Source organism: Solanum stenotomum, chromosome 8, assembly GCF_019186545.1.
Source record: "Solanum stenotomum isolate F172 chromosome 8, ASM1918654v1, whole genome shotgun sequence".
NCBI lineage: Eukaryota > Viridiplantae > Streptophyta > Magnoliopsida > Solanales > Solanaceae > Solanum > Solanum stenotomum.
This window is the reverse complement of record NC_064289.1, coordinates 31,762,432-31,779,835: the sequence shown is the minus strand read 5'-3', so window position 1 is coordinate 31,779,835 and position 17,404 is coordinate 31,762,432. Positions and strand designations below refer to the sequence as shown.

General features: G+C 33.3%; 3 protein-coding genes and 1 pseudogene across 7 annotated transcripts in view; 2 read left to right on the top strand and 2 right to left on the bottom strand.

Moving 5' to 3' along the window:
* LOC125872914 (actin-related protein 5) overlaps positions 1-17,404 on the bottom strand; it is a 1,108,764-nt gene that overhangs the window by 98,099 nt on the left and 993,261 nt on the right. The gene's annotated exons all lie outside the window — the stretch shown is intronic.
* On the top strand, positions 3,856-11,396 carry LOC125872926 (protein EARLY FLOWERING 4-like; annotated as a pseudogene).
* On the top strand, positions 4,047-4,462 carry LOC125872925 (protein EARLY FLOWERING 4-like). The gene has a single exon (XM_049553731.1). The coding sequence runs from the start codon at positions 4,047-4,049 to the stop codon at positions 4,428-4,430; it is 384 nt and encodes a 127-aa protein (XP_049409688.1). The 3' UTR covers positions 4,431-4,462.
* On the bottom strand, positions 4,849-15,801 carry LOC125872923 (peptidyl-prolyl cis-trans isomerase CYP19-4-like). 4 transcript variants are annotated; one of them, XM_049553725.1, is made up of 9 exons: positions 15,658-15,799; positions 15,511-15,576; positions 15,306-15,381; positions 13,290-13,337; positions 13,165-13,188; positions 12,270-12,452; positions 12,050-12,125; positions 11,922-11,952; positions 4,849-5,130 (listed from the first exon to the last, which is right to left on the bottom strand). In XM_049553725.1, the coding sequence occupies exons 1-9, from the start codon at positions 15,733-15,735 to the stop codon at positions 5,023-5,025; spliced, it is 690 nt and encodes a 229-aa protein (XP_049409682.1). In that variant the 5' UTR covers positions 15,736-15,799; the 3' UTR covers positions 4,849-5,022. The 4 variants fall into 4 exon arrangements, with proteins under 4 accessions (XP_049409682.1, XP_049409683.1, XP_049409684.1 ...); XM_049553726.1 differs by lacking the exons at positions 11,922-11,952; positions 12,050-12,125 and adding an exon at positions 5,259-5,334 and having other exon boundaries at positions 4,849-5,161; positions 15,658-15,801; XM_049553727.1 differs by lacking the exon at positions 11,922-11,952 and having other exon boundaries at positions 4,849-5,161.

Sequence of the window (17,404 nt, the reverse complement as noted above, 5' to 3'; positions counted from 1 at the left end):
TTTTTTTTTTCATGCTTTAGGGTAACATGCTATTGAGAGTAATCTTGCTATGGCTCTTGCATGCTAGCTCTCATTGGGTACTGTTGTAGACACCCTTATTGAGTTTATTGTGTTGTTGATTTACTTGAGGACAAGCAAAAGTTTAAGTTGGGGGTGTCGATAAGTGGTAGATTTGCACTCATTTAAGGTCTATTTAGCTTAATAATTAGTGTCTTTAATGCTTAAATTTGTCATTTTCTAATCAAATGTTGATGATTTGCAGCTATGAAGTCAATTAGATAAGGCAAGGACTGATATGTGAAAGAATGAATAAAAATATAAAAAGAAGTGCAAAGTGAACATTGTTGATCGCCTAACATGAAGGGCGGATCGCCAACTGAGTATGATCTCGCCCAAATTGATAGTGCATAGCACTTGTGTCTACCAAAGAAGGTCAGCAAACTTCAGTAGAAAAGGCGATACGCCGAGTTAGAACAACGGTCTTGATGCAAGGAAAAGATTTAATGCTCGAAAAACGGACCAAGGTGGTATTCGGCGATTCACCGAACGTGAAAGGTTGACTCAATCAAGTATGCCAACTAAGGTTCAAACACCTGAAGCCTAGAAAATCACAAGGTGAGCTGAGGAGCAAAGGGCGAGTCACCAATCAGGCTTGGCAAACCCGACTAACGTCGCAGAGTTGGTTACGAAGTTGATTTTGGGCCAAATTTTGGGAAAGTATAAATAGTCCAAAGGTTACAATTTTTAAGAGAGTTTTGAGGGTAGAGTTTGAGGAGTATCTAGAGTATATATACTGAACGAGGAGAGTTGAATAGTGAGTAGAACATTTTACCTTTGAAAAGAACATTTTTCTAGTTTTTGGGGTTTTACAATTTGAAGCTTGAATTTGATAAATTGAAGTTGAATCCCAAGTGGGTTTACTCTTAATTGCTTGAATTTAAAGTTACCCATGGCTACTTTAATGGAAGGTATACTTTCTTTACTTTTTGTAATGGATGGCTATACCCCAAGATCTAGGGGTGCTCAAATGGGGTTGGGTGTTAACTTAATGTAATGGGTATTGTGTTATGCTCTGTTTTGTTGTTATTCATGCATGAATTTGGTCTAATTACTATAGGGTTAACTTATGGGTTAAGGTTGCAAACTTAATTCCTACTTTCGATCTTCGTTTGATGCTCGAAAGAGATTAATTAGAGTGGGTAACTAGTTCGATACTAGCAATTTAGGTTTGATGTATATGGCTTGAAAGAGAGGTTATGGGTCGGATCTATTTGCCCTATTCTTGAAAGAGAGAATAGAGTAAGGTATTTGGTTGTTTAGAAATGGCATGTAGATGAGACCGAAAGGAGATTTTATGCATAGATGTTTTGAGATCAAAAGATGATTAGCGTCAATAAAGATGCTTAGCTTATTCATGATTGTTCATCACTATAGATCTGTACAATCACCCCTATGTGACACTGATTTCCGATCCCCACACGCCTAGATTGCTTGTTAACTCTTGATTTCGTTTGAATTTTAGTTCAATTGCGATAATTGGTAATTAAAGCTTTAAAACCTAATATCCAATTTCCTGCACTATCACGAATGACACCTCTGATTCTATATGTTTGTGTGTCAGGATTGAAGGCACCATCAATGTTAAGTCTTAAAACCCCATTGGTGGAGAAACCCAATCTAGATTAATAGTCATATGAGTAGATTTGCTATGGTTATTCATTCCTAAATGGTAGTATTCAATTGATAACTTGTAAATAATAGAGATGTTGGGTCGAGAATGTTTGTTTAAAAAGATGTTATCATTTCGAGATTTCCAAATATGACATAAAGTGAAAGAAAACGATATAGATTATTGATATCAAAAGTTAGAACGTGAGAGGTTGTGGTTTATTTTCAAATCTGTCCAACAATGAACAACATAAAATAAAATAAAAAGATAAATAGATTCTACGTCACCTAATATGCGAACTTTACATATAGTATGATTATGTTTCAATTGATTCTTTAATTCAATTCTATCTAGAACAATATTTTCTCAAGCAAATATATATAAAAGGGGGGGAGGGTTGTGAAACACTAAAAGTACTCAATTGTAAGAAACAATCGCAAGAAGTCAACACAAACGAGTTTTCACCGAGATGAGAATGATTAGGGATAAATGCATTACAATGGGATTTCAACACAATAGGCAAAGATTGATCAAATCCAAATTGGTCAACACATGAATAACGCTTGGTCTAAATTATATTTGATATTCTCCCAAACTACTAAATATATAGATTCTCTCAACAAACTTATGCATATAAAATTTTCAAATCTTACCCAAGTATGGAAAAATTTAATTGGCCTCTAAAGGCGTTATTCTGCATTTAGTATGGAAAATATTAAACATTGGCCTCTAAAGGCGTTATTCTGCATTTCAAAACATTGTCATTTGTCTTGGTGAATTTGTTATCATCTTCATAAAGTTTGGGTGTAAATATAACACCACAATATTCTTGTTAATTTTAGCTTCACAATCTTTACTTTTAACCAAAATTCACCCTCTTAAAAATAAAATTGACATGCGTAGGAAGAAGAAAAGCAATGGTCAAAATGGAAGAACAAAAGTACCTCTCTGATAGATATTTCTACTTGCTTGTTCACTTTCTCTATATCAGTTTGTTTATTATATATTTTTTATTTGTATAACAATATTTTTTTTGTTAGTCTTTAAAATTTTAATTTTTTATATAATATTTAATCAAATTAAATTAAAAAATATTTTAATACATCACAAAATTTTAAAAAAATTATTTTTTTACTTTGTTAAATTTCATGTAAAATTAAATGAAAGACAAATATTTCATATTAGTTGATATTTTTTACACGCATATTAAGAAATCATAAATAAGAAGATAATTTTACAAATATATCTATTGAAGAACTTTTTGAAAATTTTATAAATAAATGTGAACACTTTGAAAAACAATTAGTTGCAAAGATATTATAGAAAAAGATGAATTAATACTTTTTTTATTTAGTACGATGGACAGCTAATATAAAATAATTATTTTTAGTAAAATGGTTAAGAGAGTGTTTGGATTGGCTTAAAAGTTGGTCAAACATACTTTTAGGTCGGTTTTTATTTTTGAAAGAGTTTGACAAATATAAAAAATAAGTTGAAATAAGTCAAAAATAACTTAAAATAAGTTAGGAAGTATTTGACAAGGTCAAAAATGACATAAAATAAGTTTAAAATAAGTCAAAAATCAAAAGTAGATCTCCCCTTATTTTTTATTTTTGACTTAAAAGTCATTTAAATTTGAATTTTTATTTTTAATTTAAAAGTTAATTCTTTTGTTCCTAATTACTTGTATACTTTTGAATTGACACACCTATTAAAAAAATAATAACTGACATAGAGAGTTTACCATTATACCTCTATTAATTATGAAGTGGAGGAATGAAAAACTTAAGATTTTCAAGAAGTTATACATTTTTCAATGTAATTAATTGAGGGTATAATACGTAAAAAAAATTATACTTGTAAAAATGAATAAGTAATTAAGCACAACAAAAATAGGAAAAATAAACAAATAATTAAGGACCGAGAGAATATTTTCTTAAGTGAATCAAACGGGCTCTAACTAATACGGAAAGAGTATATTGAAGTTATAGTGGAAAACATTGGGAACATTTCAAATTATGACTTTTTGCACTTTTTAATTATTTTAATATCGTCCAATAAGCCTTCGTAATAAGATATTTTTGGCCAAAACTTACCCGAGCTCCCTTCCTCTGCGCGTGGCCAGCAATGATTCCCCTTCTCTCTAATTTCTCTCCTTTTGGCCAAATCAAGGATGTCACGTGAATAAGCACAGCCAAGCCAAATCATGGTTAGTCATCTCTGTGAGCTGCAACAACCACAACCAAATGAAAAAAAATATCTAATCTACACAAGCTATGTATGCACCTCTGACCTCACCTCCCCAGAGACTAGAGAGAGTTGTTTCTCTCATGTCAGAAATAAAGTTTGATTATATGATTGAATCGACATCAGCAACATGGAAGACACTGTTAAGCGCCATTATCAAACCCTAAACAAACCTCAATCCCTCACCACTAACGACCGCCAGCGCCCTCATAACAACGGAGATCTCAATACAGAGGAAGGCAACTCCGAGATGTGGAACAACTTCTCCAACAGATTTCGACAGGTGCAATCGGTGTTGAATCGGAACAGATCCTTGAAACAGCAAGTGAATGCAAATCATCAGTCGAGAACGAATGACAATATGGTGCAAAACGTGAGCCTGATTCAGGAGCTTAATGGCAACATTTCTAAAGTAGTTTCTCTCTATTCTGATATTTCCACCAATTTTTCAACCATGTTTGGTCAAGAAAACGACGCCATTGGAGACGAAACCAACAACCAGAGACACCACTGATGCTTCTCTTAATTGAATAATTCCCTCAATATCTTCAGAGGTCAAATTTATCTTTAACCTTTTGGTTGGCTCATAGCGTGTGTATTTCATAAGCATGTTTGTATTAAGGTTTGGGCATTTATACTGAGTCTTCAATAATGTGATGATCTGCTGAAGCTACTTGTCTACACTGCTTGAATATGTAAATATATTGGTGTGGCAACTTCAACCACACTGCACGACTAATGCTTGTTTGGCATAATCAATGATAACATTGCAGAACCTTCATATGTAACAAAAGACATTTTCTGGTGATGAGAACAAAATGGAAATTTCAACAACATATCTTTTTATGGTACATACAACAGATAATTCATTCAAAATCCTTAACGAAAATAAATGTAAAAGAAAAGGTTTTATTACAATTTTAATAAAAAAATGAACCATGTGTCTATTCTACGCAGCAGTTGTGATCTTGTTTCAAGAGGGTTGTTTTAACTTTACAAGCAGTAAAAGTCCCATTGAACATTTCTTGACAGTGCATGAAACTGGCTTTTGCACGAGGTTCAGCACTTTAAAGCATTTGAGGCATTCTGGTACATGGAAAATTGAATCACTGAGGTAGTTCACTACTATTTGATATTCTAACTTTGCTTTTTGGGGTTCCACTTTGTCTGCCTTCAGCTTCAATTTTGTGGACAACATCCATCCCAGACAGCACCTTGCCGAAAACAACATGATGCTTGTCCAACCTAACCATGGGACGGAAGTAAACATTTTGACAAGTAGCCCAAAATTGAAAGTTGAGTTGAAGATAAGTTGCACAAAATCAAGGACTTAGTTGAGTACCAGCTAGTGGTCACAGTTGTGATAACGAATTGAGATCCATTGGTGTCTTGTCCAGCATTCGCCATTGACAAAATACCTTTTCCCAAAACAAGTCTTTCAGTGGATAAAAAACATTCTGGCCAAAAACACTTCTTATTAAGGGAAGTGCAAGATTGAATAAAACACAAAATATGGCAACAACCAATTACTATTAAATAGTCAAATCTCATCAGCTCCAGTGTGTTTTAGATCATAATTTCATCTTGAAAGCTTTCACCATTTATTGACTCCGCCTCGCCCATCACCACTGGTGAAGTCACCTCCCTGGATCATGAAGCTTGGTATGATCCTGTGGAAACTGCTACAAGTTGAGTGATACATGTTTGCCAGATTGGTAATTTCAGTTTTAGTGATCATAATGGATGTTAATGCAGTAGAAAGGTGGTGAGGCTTCATCATCTTTATGCATTATTTTTCCATCTATACGACCCTCCTTGTCTGAGGTCATTCTAGTCACAAGACCCCCCACCCCCCTAAATTGTTCTATTCTTTCTTCATGCAACTTCATTTTGTTGGGGAGAGTAAGGTAGCGTTAGAGGGCGACGAATTCCATGAGATTGACAAAAGTCATTAAATTCTTTTGAAGTGAATTTGTCTCCTCTATCGGACCTTAATGCTTTTATTTCGCAGTCACTTTCTTTTCTACAAGTGCTTTGAATTTTTTAAAAGCAACAACAACTTCAGATTTTTGCTTGAATAAAGAGCAAGAAGTATTTACTTTTACCAAAAGAAGGTGGATCGATTGGACCACACACATCGATGTGTACAAGTTGAAGTGGCTTACTTGTTCTTGATGTAGTCTCCTTTGGAAAACTCCTCCTTGCATATTTTCCAAGAAGACAAGCTTCACACAACTGATTTGGATGGTTGATTGACAGAATCCCATCAACCATGTTCTTGTCTCCCATTGATTTGAGTGCTTCAAAGTTCAAGTGCTCAAATCGCATATGTCAACACCATGAGTCATCTTGCACATTAGCCTTCAAACACTTCGCATCGATGATTTTAAGATTCAAAGGGAATGAACTATGCTTTGCCATATGCACTTTAGCAATTAAGTTATTACTTGTGATATACCGTGAGTTTACGGTATTTCAAATATATTTCACTTACAAGTTGTGTGTGTCTAGGACTTTTTTGTATTGGTTTTTATGTATTTTTATCATATTTTGCAAGAAAGATGTTCAGGCGCGAAAGTAAAGAGACAGTTGAAAGAAATGCAGAAAAAGTGCTTTCACGGAAGTGATCTACGGACCGTAGGTCCTTTGACGATCCGTAGGTGATGGTCGTAGATCAGCAGGCAAGGCATGGAAGGCAAATCAGGGAAATCTGACCAAGTGTGGAACCACGGTGGCCATTGACGGTCCGTAGATTGATCCACGTACCGTACTGTTGATCCGTAGATTGATACTGCGAGGGTTCCAGTACCTGATTTTTGAAGATTCCAAGTGTGGAGCTACGGAGGGGGATTGACAGACCGTAGATCGATCTACGGTCCGTACTGCAGTTCCATCGTTTGCTTCAGAGAAGCTGATTTTTGGAAGCTAAAATATTTTCCAAGTCCTGGCTGACGGAAGGGACTCACAGACCGTAGATCCATTGACGGTCCGTGAGTCAATCTCGTGGAATGAAGATGTGTGCCTGAACAAACTTTCCTTAATTTGTTTTCCTTTTAACTTAGGACTTGTTTTCTATAAATAGGGTATGTAAACCTCGTTTTTGGGGGTTAGACATTATTATTCTAGTTTTACTTTGTGACTTGGGAGATTAATTTGCAAACCTAGCAATTATTGATTTTCTAAGTTCGTTTTGAAGCTTTTGGTTTTGCAATTCAAGTTGAATTTCTGGGTTTATTATTCTCCTTACATAAGTTCATGATTTCTTCGTCTAAACCTATGAATTGTGTTCGTGCTAATATGGGTAACTAAATCCACAACTAGGGTTGTGGGAACCATGAGCGATTAACAAAGTATGAATAGTAAATAAGCAATTCGTGACTAGTATTTTGCATGCATTGATAATTCTTTCGTTTAGAAGTCTTTTAAATGGTGGCCAACGTTAGAAATCGCCTTGTTACTACCTGCCGGACCAAGGAGGTAATTAACAAGAAAAGAATTATCAACATAGATTTAGTGTGATACTATCTAATAGTCTAGTGTCGATTGGTGCGAAGTAATAACTAAGTCAAACATCGATTATGATGGCTAATATGAGGTATAGGTAAGGGTTAGTAAATTATACATACATAGCCGGACCAAGGTGCGAGGTGAAATATTCTAGATGCCGGACCAAGGATTTAGAGATACATAACTTACCACTTTGCATGTGATGTACTAGGAAAGGATTGTTATTACTAGGATTATTGCGTTATGAGCTTGTGGGGAACACGTATACCCTAGTTAATTCTCTCATCTTGATAACAACAAAAATTGACTTTTGTTTGTTGATTACTTATTGAATTCTTACAATTTGTTTAACAAAACCCCCCTATTTAATTACTTGTTTCTGGAAGTAATTTGACTAATTAAATATAATTGTTGGTTAAAGTAAGGTCTAAACCATTTTCCTCGTGAGATCGACCCCAACCTACAAGTTGGATTCTTTACTTGATAATGATCGCTTATGCTTTTCTAAGGAGATGTAATTTGAGCGTATCAACTTGAATCTCTAAGCAAAAAATGCATATTTTTCATATGAATATCATATCCTTTTTCAAGAAGTTGACCCAAACTCAAAATATTACTTTTCAATTTTTCCACATAATAAACATTATCAATCAATTTTTGGCCACCATCTTTACAGGATATCAGAATCGTACATATCCCTTCAATTTGGATTTTTGAGGTAGCTCCAAAAGACATATTAGTTTTCATCGTCTTCTTTATCTCCACAAACTTGTCTTTGTGGCCACACATATGATTGCTTGCCATTGTTAAAATACAATGAACTGGTCTGCAATCATTTGAATCTTCTTCTATGAATGCTAATAACAATGTTGACTCATCTTCGTCTTGTTGTTGTCAACAAGATCAACTTTCTCTTCAACATTATTAAGACATTTCCAAGAGTAATGTCCAATTTTATGAAAGTTATAACACACAATTTTAGATTTGTTATACCTCATTTGGTACTTTGATAGGCTCCACATCCTCTACCTCCTCGTTGACTACGGTCACGACCTCTAAATGACTGGTGACTTTTATCTTCATAATTGAATTTGTTGATATAACTTCTTCCTCTTTCACGGCCTCCACGGCCTCGTCATTGTCCATTTCCTTCGTAACTTTTCTCACCTTCAAATCCTTTGAAGGATGCCTGAGTTTTAAGAAGTTGCTCTAGTGGCTCTTCTTTTCTCCTTTTCATTTTTTCTTCGGGGGCTTGTATAGAACCTTCCAATTGCTCTATCATAATAGAGTCTAAATCTTAAACTCCTCAATAACACTTACCACATAATAAAATTTAGGTGTTAAAGAACAAAGGATATTTTCTACCACACACACATCATCTACTTCCTCCACGTATCTTCTCAGTTGATTCACAACACCCATCAATCTTGAACCAGAAATCCAAAATGGATTTAGATTCTTTCATTTTTAAAACTTCAAAATCAGCCCTTAGAGTTTGAAGTTTTATCTTCTTTACTTTATCAATTCCTTGGAGAGAATTTTGTAAAATCTCACAAGCTTCTTTTAAGGTGGTTGCATCAGCCACCTTCTCAAACATGTTGTCATCCAAACATTGATGGATGAGAATGAAGGCTTGTTGATCTTTCTTTCTTGTCTTTAACAAGACCTCCTTTTTATTTAGAGACAAAGTTTTCTCATTAACGGATTTTGTATACCTTTTGTCCACAATGTCCCAAACATCTTAAGAGAATGACTTTCATTCGTAGACACCATTTGTCATAATTTTCTCGTGTGAGACGCAGGTACTGAAAAGACAACGGACTATTATTTGTCATGACTCTGATACCACGTTGTTGGAAAAAATGATAATCACACACAGGATAATGTCCAAACTAAATAACAATAGGAAGAGAGTAACGACACCAAATATTAAAATTGGGTAAATATCATACCCGAATAAGTAATACAATAATATTGATGAAAAACTTAGTAGTGTCAAAGAACTACTACTCAACACTCTTCTATTTCTTAAAACTCACAATAATATTACTTCCACACTATTTTCTCACAAACTAAGAAATAGCTTGTGAATTACTCTCTCTACTCTCTGTTGCTTCTTTATTTTAGTGTGTCTTCAAGTATTCAATTACTACTCTATTTATAGAGTTTTTAACCTCTTGATTGCATCATTAGTGACATAAATGTGGCAGTCAATTTCTACAAAGCTTGGCTGTCAAACTCTACCAAAACTCTACCAAACTTTGATTATCAACTTCCACAAATATGGCTGTAACTTTCACATTTGTGGCTATTAATTTCAACAAGTGTGGCTGTCAAATTAGTTGTTGGCAAGTTTTTGTTCTCACATCTCTCTGATAGATATTTCTACTTGCTTGCTCACTTCTCTCTATTTCAATTTGTTTTGTTATATATAAATAATATTTTTTGTTAGTCTTAAAATTTTAATTTTTCATGTAATATATTTAATCAAATTAATTAAAAAATATTTTTATACATCACAAAATTAAAAGTTTTGCTCTTTTGCTTTGTTAAATTTCATGCAAAATTAAATGAAAGATAAATATTTTATCAGTCTCATATTAATTGATCATTTTTTATATGTAAGAAATCATAAAAATTTTACTAATATATTTCTTTAAGAACCAAATGTGAACACTTTCAAAAAAAATTATTGCAAAGATAATATAGAAAAAATAATTAATATTTTTTTGATTTAGTAAGCTGGACAAGTAATATAAGATATTCCCTTCGTTCACTTTTACTTATTACGGTTTGACTGGAGACACCCATTAAGAAAATAATTGATGATATCAATATTTTATCAAATTATCCCCTATTAAATCATGTTTTGTAAAATGATTTGAAAAATAAGTATTTAATGCTGAGGGTAAAACATAAAAAATAAAATTATATTTTCTTGATATTTCAAAAGTAACAAGTAAAAGTAAAAACATATTTTAAATATAAGTGACAAATAAAAATAAACAGATAGAAATAATTGTTTTTAATAAGATGATTTATTAATACGGGAGGAATATAATATTGAAGTTATAGTGGAAAACATTGGGAAGATTTGAAATGATGACTTTTTGCACTTTTTCATTATTTAATACCATCCAATAAGCCTTTGTGATAAGATATTTTTGGCCAAAACTTACCCGAATTCTCTTCCTCTGCGCATGGCCAGCAATCCTTCACCTTCTTTCTAATTTCTCTCCTTTAGGCCAAATCAAGGATGTCGCGTGAATGAGCACAGCCAAGCCAAATCATGGTTAGTCATCTCTGTAAGCTGCAACAACCACAACCAAATGAAGAAAATATCTAATCTACACAAGATATGTATGCACCTCACCTCCCCAGAGACTAGAGAGAGTGTGTTTCTCTCATGTCAGAAATAAATGTTTCATTATATGATTGAATCAACATCAGCAACATGGAAGACACCTTTAAGCGCCATCGTCAAACCCTAGCCAAACCTCAATCCCTCACCACTAATGACCGACGGCGCCCTCATGACAACGGAGACCTTAGATAGAGGAAGGCAACTCCGAGATGTGGAACAACTTCTTCAACAGATTCCGGCAGGTGCAATCGGTGTTGGATCGGAACAGATCGCTGATACAACAAGTCAACGAAAACCATCAGTCCAGAACCAACTACAATATGGTGCAGAACGTGAGCCTCATTCAGAAGCTTAATGGCAACATTTCTAAAGTTGTTTCTCTTTATTCTGATATTTCCACCAATTTTTCAACCATGTTTGGTCAAGAAAACGACGCCATTGGAGACGAAACCAACAACCGGAGATACCACTGATGCTTCTCTTAATTTTACTTTATCTTCTCCGATCTACGTACCATTAATAGTTTTTAACTGTTGACGTTGCTCATACTCTTATTGAAATGAAAGTATAGTCGAATTTATGCGTGTGTATTTCATAAGCATGTTTGTATTAAGGTTTGAGCATTTATTACTGAGTCTTCAAGAATGCGATGATCTGCTACTTGTCTTCACTGTTTGGCATAGTCATGAAAATATTGCTAAACTTTAGTATGTAACAAAACATTTTCTAGCAATGAGAACAAAATGGAAATTTCAATAACATATCTTTTTATGTTACATACAACAAAGAATTTATTCAAAATTCTTTACGAAAATAAATATAAAAGCAAAAGTTTTATAACAATTTTCATAAAATGAGCCTTGTCTATTCAGAGCAGCAGATGTGATCCTATTTCAAGAGGGTTGTTTTAACTTTACAAGCGGCGGAAGTCCCATAGCACATTTCTTGACAGTGTATGAAACTGGATTTAGAGCGAGGTTAAGCACTTTCAAGCATTTGAGGTATTCTGGTACATGGAAAATTGAATCACTGAGGTAGTTCACCACTATTTGATATTATAACTTTGCTTTTCGGGGTTCCACTTTGTCTGCCTTCAGCTTCCATTTTGTGGACAACATCCATCCCAGATAGCACCTTCCCAAAAACAACATGATGCTTGTCCAACCTAACCATGGGACGGAAGTAAACATTTTGACAAGTAGCCCAAAATTGAAAGTTGAGTTGAAGATAAGTTGCACAAAATCAAGGACTTAGTTGAGTACCAGCTCGTGGCTACAGTTGTGATAAAGAACTGAGATCCGTTGGTGTCTGGTCCAGCATTCGCCATTGACAAAATACCTTTTTCCAAAACAACTGTCTTTCAGTGGATAGAAAACATTCTGGCCAAAAACACTTCCAATTAAAGGAAGTGCAAGATCGAATAAAACACAAAAGATACAAAAGATGGCAACAACCAATTATTAATGAATAGTCAGATCTCACCAGGTTCAGTGTGTTTTAGATCAAAGTTTTCATCTGGAAAGCTTTCACCATATATTGACTCTCCACCTCGCCCATCACCACGGGTGAAGTCGCCACCCTGGATCATGAAGTTTGGTATGATCCTATGGAAACTGCTACCTTTGTAATGGAGAGGCTTGCCAGCTTTCCCTGTTCCTTTTTCCCCTACAAGTTGAGTAATAAATGTTTGCCAGATTGGTAACTTCAGTATTCATGTGCATAACAGATGTTAATGTAGTAGAAAGGTGGTGAGGTTTCATTATCTTTGCATTAATTTTCCATCTATACAACCCTCGTTGTCTGATGTCATTCTAGCCACGAGACACCCCTTCCCCTCCCCTAAATAGCTAATAAGCAGTATCTGAACTCTGAAATGGTTCAAGTCTAGAACAGAAATTTAGGAGAAGATGCATGCTAAAAGGGACTTCATAGAAACAAATAGATAACAAAAAAACCCTCATGCAAATGTAGATGTGTGTCTTGAAATAAACCAGTCAAGGAAGAAAGAGCAAATTGACCCTTGCATCAGCAATGACCTGTGCCAATTAGAAATGTCTGCTTTTGGCTCCAATATACCTTTCAGCATGGACATGAGTTTAATCCTTTACAGTATAGGATTTCTCTTTCTATCTCAAGTGTAATGAAAGAATTCTTCTGGTTTTTTTTCTTTTGTCAATAAACTACAACTAGCTTTGGTATCCCTTTTATTTCATTGCCGGTTCACTTGTAAAGTAAGTCATGTTATCCAAGAGCACAAAGTTATAAGAATTTCCAGAATGGTATCCTCCTTAACATGATGTTCAGATAAAGAGTACTGTAGTGGATCTGAATCTCTTGAAAAAATTGGAACTCAAGGGAACAAAAGTTTATTGGTTACCTGTGCAAAGAGCTCTGAAGTTTTCTGCAGAAAAAATTAAATATACAGCAAGCTCATCAATGCAGTTTACAAGATAATGTACAATGCCAAAAAGAGCCAACATAATTCAGCACAAGATGGAGTACCCGCTGTCTTTGGGACAGTTTTCCCAAAGAGGCCCATGACAATACGACCTGAAAGGAAAGCAATCGACGTGTTCAAGATTAAGTTCAGAAGAAAACCATAACAAATCACAAGAAACTCTTCCACCTATGACTACAATTGAAATAGATCTGGCAATCTTTAACAATCCTGCTCTAACTACATTAGATTTATCTGGAATTATATGTCTTATGAACAACTTGGTAAGAACAAAAAATCTAAGCCAAATACATATGCGGACCTTGAACTGGCTAGGGTCACAATTTTTCAAAAATATTTTCACAAGAAAAACAAGTTCCTTAAAGATAAGGAAAATGACCTCTCTGGTGAAAGTATGGAGAACAAGTTTTATAAGTGACATTTGATTGTCTCCTCCCCACCCCCACCTACCCCAACCCTTATAGTGTTTGCCTAGATTAGTTATTTGCTAAACACAAGAAATTAAGTAAGAATTACTTATTTTCGAGGAAAACCTTTTTTTAAAAAAAATATTCTAACTCGAAAATGTGTTATTTCATACCAAACACATCTTTAGTGACAACGTCCACCCCCATAAGATTGCAAGCTAACTTGACCAAAAGAGATTGATCCAATGCATCACCATGATTCTACTCCATCCATAATTCACCACGCATGCTAATATTTTTTCTCTAAAGTCAACATCTAATTGGATTTCTTCAACATATTGTAAATATAAGTTTCCTTATTACATTTTTCTTAGTCATGAAATAAAATTTGAAAGGCAACACAGATTGCAAGTGAGTAATGTGACAACTAGATAACATTCCACTTGAAAACGTGATACATTATTTCTCCAGGAACAAGGGTAGATTGTACATATCTGTTATCTTAAGACAATATAAGGTTGTTTGATTCATGTAGCTATGAAGGAATTACTAAGCATGAATCGGTCATACAAAAAATAATATAACGGGAGTTGTTAGTATGAATTTCTCTTATCACAACTGTATGTCCTTTACATACTTGACTTTTGAAATGCATTACTAAAGCTGAGAGTCTATCGGAAACAATCTCTCTACCTTCATAAGGTAGGGGTAAGGCTGTGTACATACCACCCTCCCCAAACCCCACTTGAGGGATTACACTGGATAGCCATTTTTTGAATTGTTATGCATGATTACTAAAATATAAAATGTTATGCAAGTTACCTACTTTAAGATATTTTTGTATTTAGATACTTTATGTATTGCTAATACAAATATTCTTATTCCATGTTATATCATCCATAAAATAATACATAGATTCCCTCATAAGTTATGCATGTAATAAGTTTAATACTGCCAACCAAACTTTGTATAAGTCGAGCGAGATTATTTATGCAGCCCGCCAAACACTATTATTTTGCGCACCGATTTTTTTTCTTATGAGACTTTTGTAGTCATAATTTTGTGCAACAGTACCTTTATTAATGCAACCAACCTAACATCCATGGACATGAAGTTCTAACTGACCTCCCATCTTGAAGAGGATACCACTTCAACATAATTCCATCTTCTAATATCATGTACGTGGTGAGTGAAATTATGATGCATTTTTTACCCCGTTCTAATAAGAAATCTTAAAACATTGGCCCTAACCATTTAAACATAAAAGCTCCCTCATTCATTTCTCAAACTTTCGTTTTCCTTTTTCTTTCTGGTCAGACATGAAAAAAGAGAGAAGTCCAAGAGTAAAAGCCACCAGTATAATTAGAAAAGTTCATGCCAGGGGTAAAGCTTAGCTTCCACAGTTCAATTATCAAATCAATCCATGATAAATTTTGTGCAGAACAATGCAAAAATTCATTACAACAGGAACATAAACAGAAGTAAGATCTAGCATTTACCCATTCTGAATTTTTTTCTTTTGAAGAACAAAACAAAGTCATCTACAATTCTATATCATTCTCGGCAAACGATAAAACTTGATCAAACTATAAATCCATTTTTTTTTTGTTTCAATAGATGGCTGTGGCAGGATAAATGAAGAAGGAAAAATACCAGTAGGTTTTCCATTAATTTCGACATCAAAGTATACTTTATGTGTCACCCGCTCCAAATCCTCTGATGTTTTTGCCTACAACAATTATAATGACGAAATGTGTTTTCATATTGTGAAGTAAAAATTAAGCAATCAATAATTCGAAATCCTATGGTTTGGAGTCAACAAAATACTAATCTGTAACATGTAAACACAAAATTGAACCTCGTCATTCCGCTCGATTGTAATGTCTTTACCATCTGAGGAGACTCCTGTAGTACCTAATCGATTCTGACAATATACAATTAACAACACAAGTAATGTTAGTAGTAGAAGAGAACAAGTCAGAAAGAGAAGAGTGGTGAAAAATACCAGAATGAAAATTAGAGTTCCGAATAAAACCAGAACCCAGACAACAAGGAAAGGAGATAATTTGTTTCTGTTCGCCATTTTCTTTTCCTCCAAAGTCTTCCCTGTGCAGAAATTAAAGCTTAGAGGTCGGAACTGATCCAATTTAAACAGTAGGGAAGATCAGATGTATTTAAACTTTGACCTCAGTTGTGTAGTTTGAGTGGGTACAAATAGTTGCTTAAATTACCACTCCCTGGTCCACTTTTAACCGTCATGATTTTTTTTAGAGTCAAATTATAAAAAATTTGAGTAACATTTTATCATGTATTTTTTCATTATATTGAAATGTAAAAAATTGCAATTCATAGTATTTTTAGTATAGGTTTTAAATATCTAATTTTTTTGTTTAAAATATCGAATTAATGTAATTTAATTTAATTTAACTTTGAAAATTAGTCAAATTAATTTTTGAAAAGCACAACATTACAATTAAAAGCGGACAAAAGAAGTATAAAGTTAAAAAACAAATAGGTACGTGCATCCTACGTGATAAATTATATGAGATGCACGTATTCTATCTCATAAATTACGTGAGATTTGTAATGTACGACACATATATGTACTTATTCAATTTTATTATAATTTGGGAAAGGATGACATATTTCTTAATTTTATCATTTGAAGTTGATATACTCTTTGTTTTAAAAGTGACTTACATACATTTCTATCATTATAAAATGACTCACATATGTCCCTATCGTTACAAAAGTGGCTCACATATACTATTTTATCTAATGGAAGTGGAAAAAATAAATTTAAATTTTTTTATTTTTTTTTATTTTGAAAAAAATCATGTAGGGGTATATATGATTTTTTTTGTCATACATTATTATTTTTTTACTTTTTTGATTATCAATATTTGAGTTTCTTATTTTTATTCTATTTTTTTCTTTTATTCTTTAGTATAAAAATATGAGAAATGAAAAAATAGTGAATGGAAAATGAGAAAAAAGTAAAAAAAAAAAAGAAATTAAAACTTATTTCTTTCGGATATGTTGAAATTTATTTTTTGTATTTGTACAAAAATCGAGGCATATATGATAAATTATACAAGAAAGTTAGTGAAAAACAAATTTGATCATCAAAATAATAAGAGAAAATACATAAAATCTCTCCTAAACTTGGCAGCAAAACTTACTGTAGCATTTGAACTTTACATATAATTATTTATCCCCCCTTAATTTCATTTCAAGTGAATTTAAATTCACCCTAAGTTAGTAAGACCAGTCTCACAATGGCAAGTGTATTCCACACACTCCATGTCATCAACACGTCAGTGCCACATTGATAATTATTTAAATTTTGAGTTTTTTCATTTCTTTTTTTGTTTTCTTAATTCACAATTTTAGAAAGGAAAAAAGAAAAAGAAAATTAATCCAAGATTATAAAAAAGAAAAATAAAAAGTAAAAAAGTCTCAAAAAGATCAAACTCCACAGATCCAAAATTCTCAAGACCATTTCACTAAAAACATTCAATCTTTAAGGCATGTTATCAAAGTAAATACATAGTTATAACTAAAAATTTAATTTGTTATGAAAAAATTATAAAATTTTCACTAAAAAGAGCTTTAAGTTCATCAAATCAATAAACACCTTCATAAGTAGTGATCTTAAAGTATAATAAGTTGTTGATTTTTATTTTTTTTTTCGTTTTTCATCACATCTAAGAATAAGTGAGAATAATTTATTCTCATTTAGTGATGGAAAA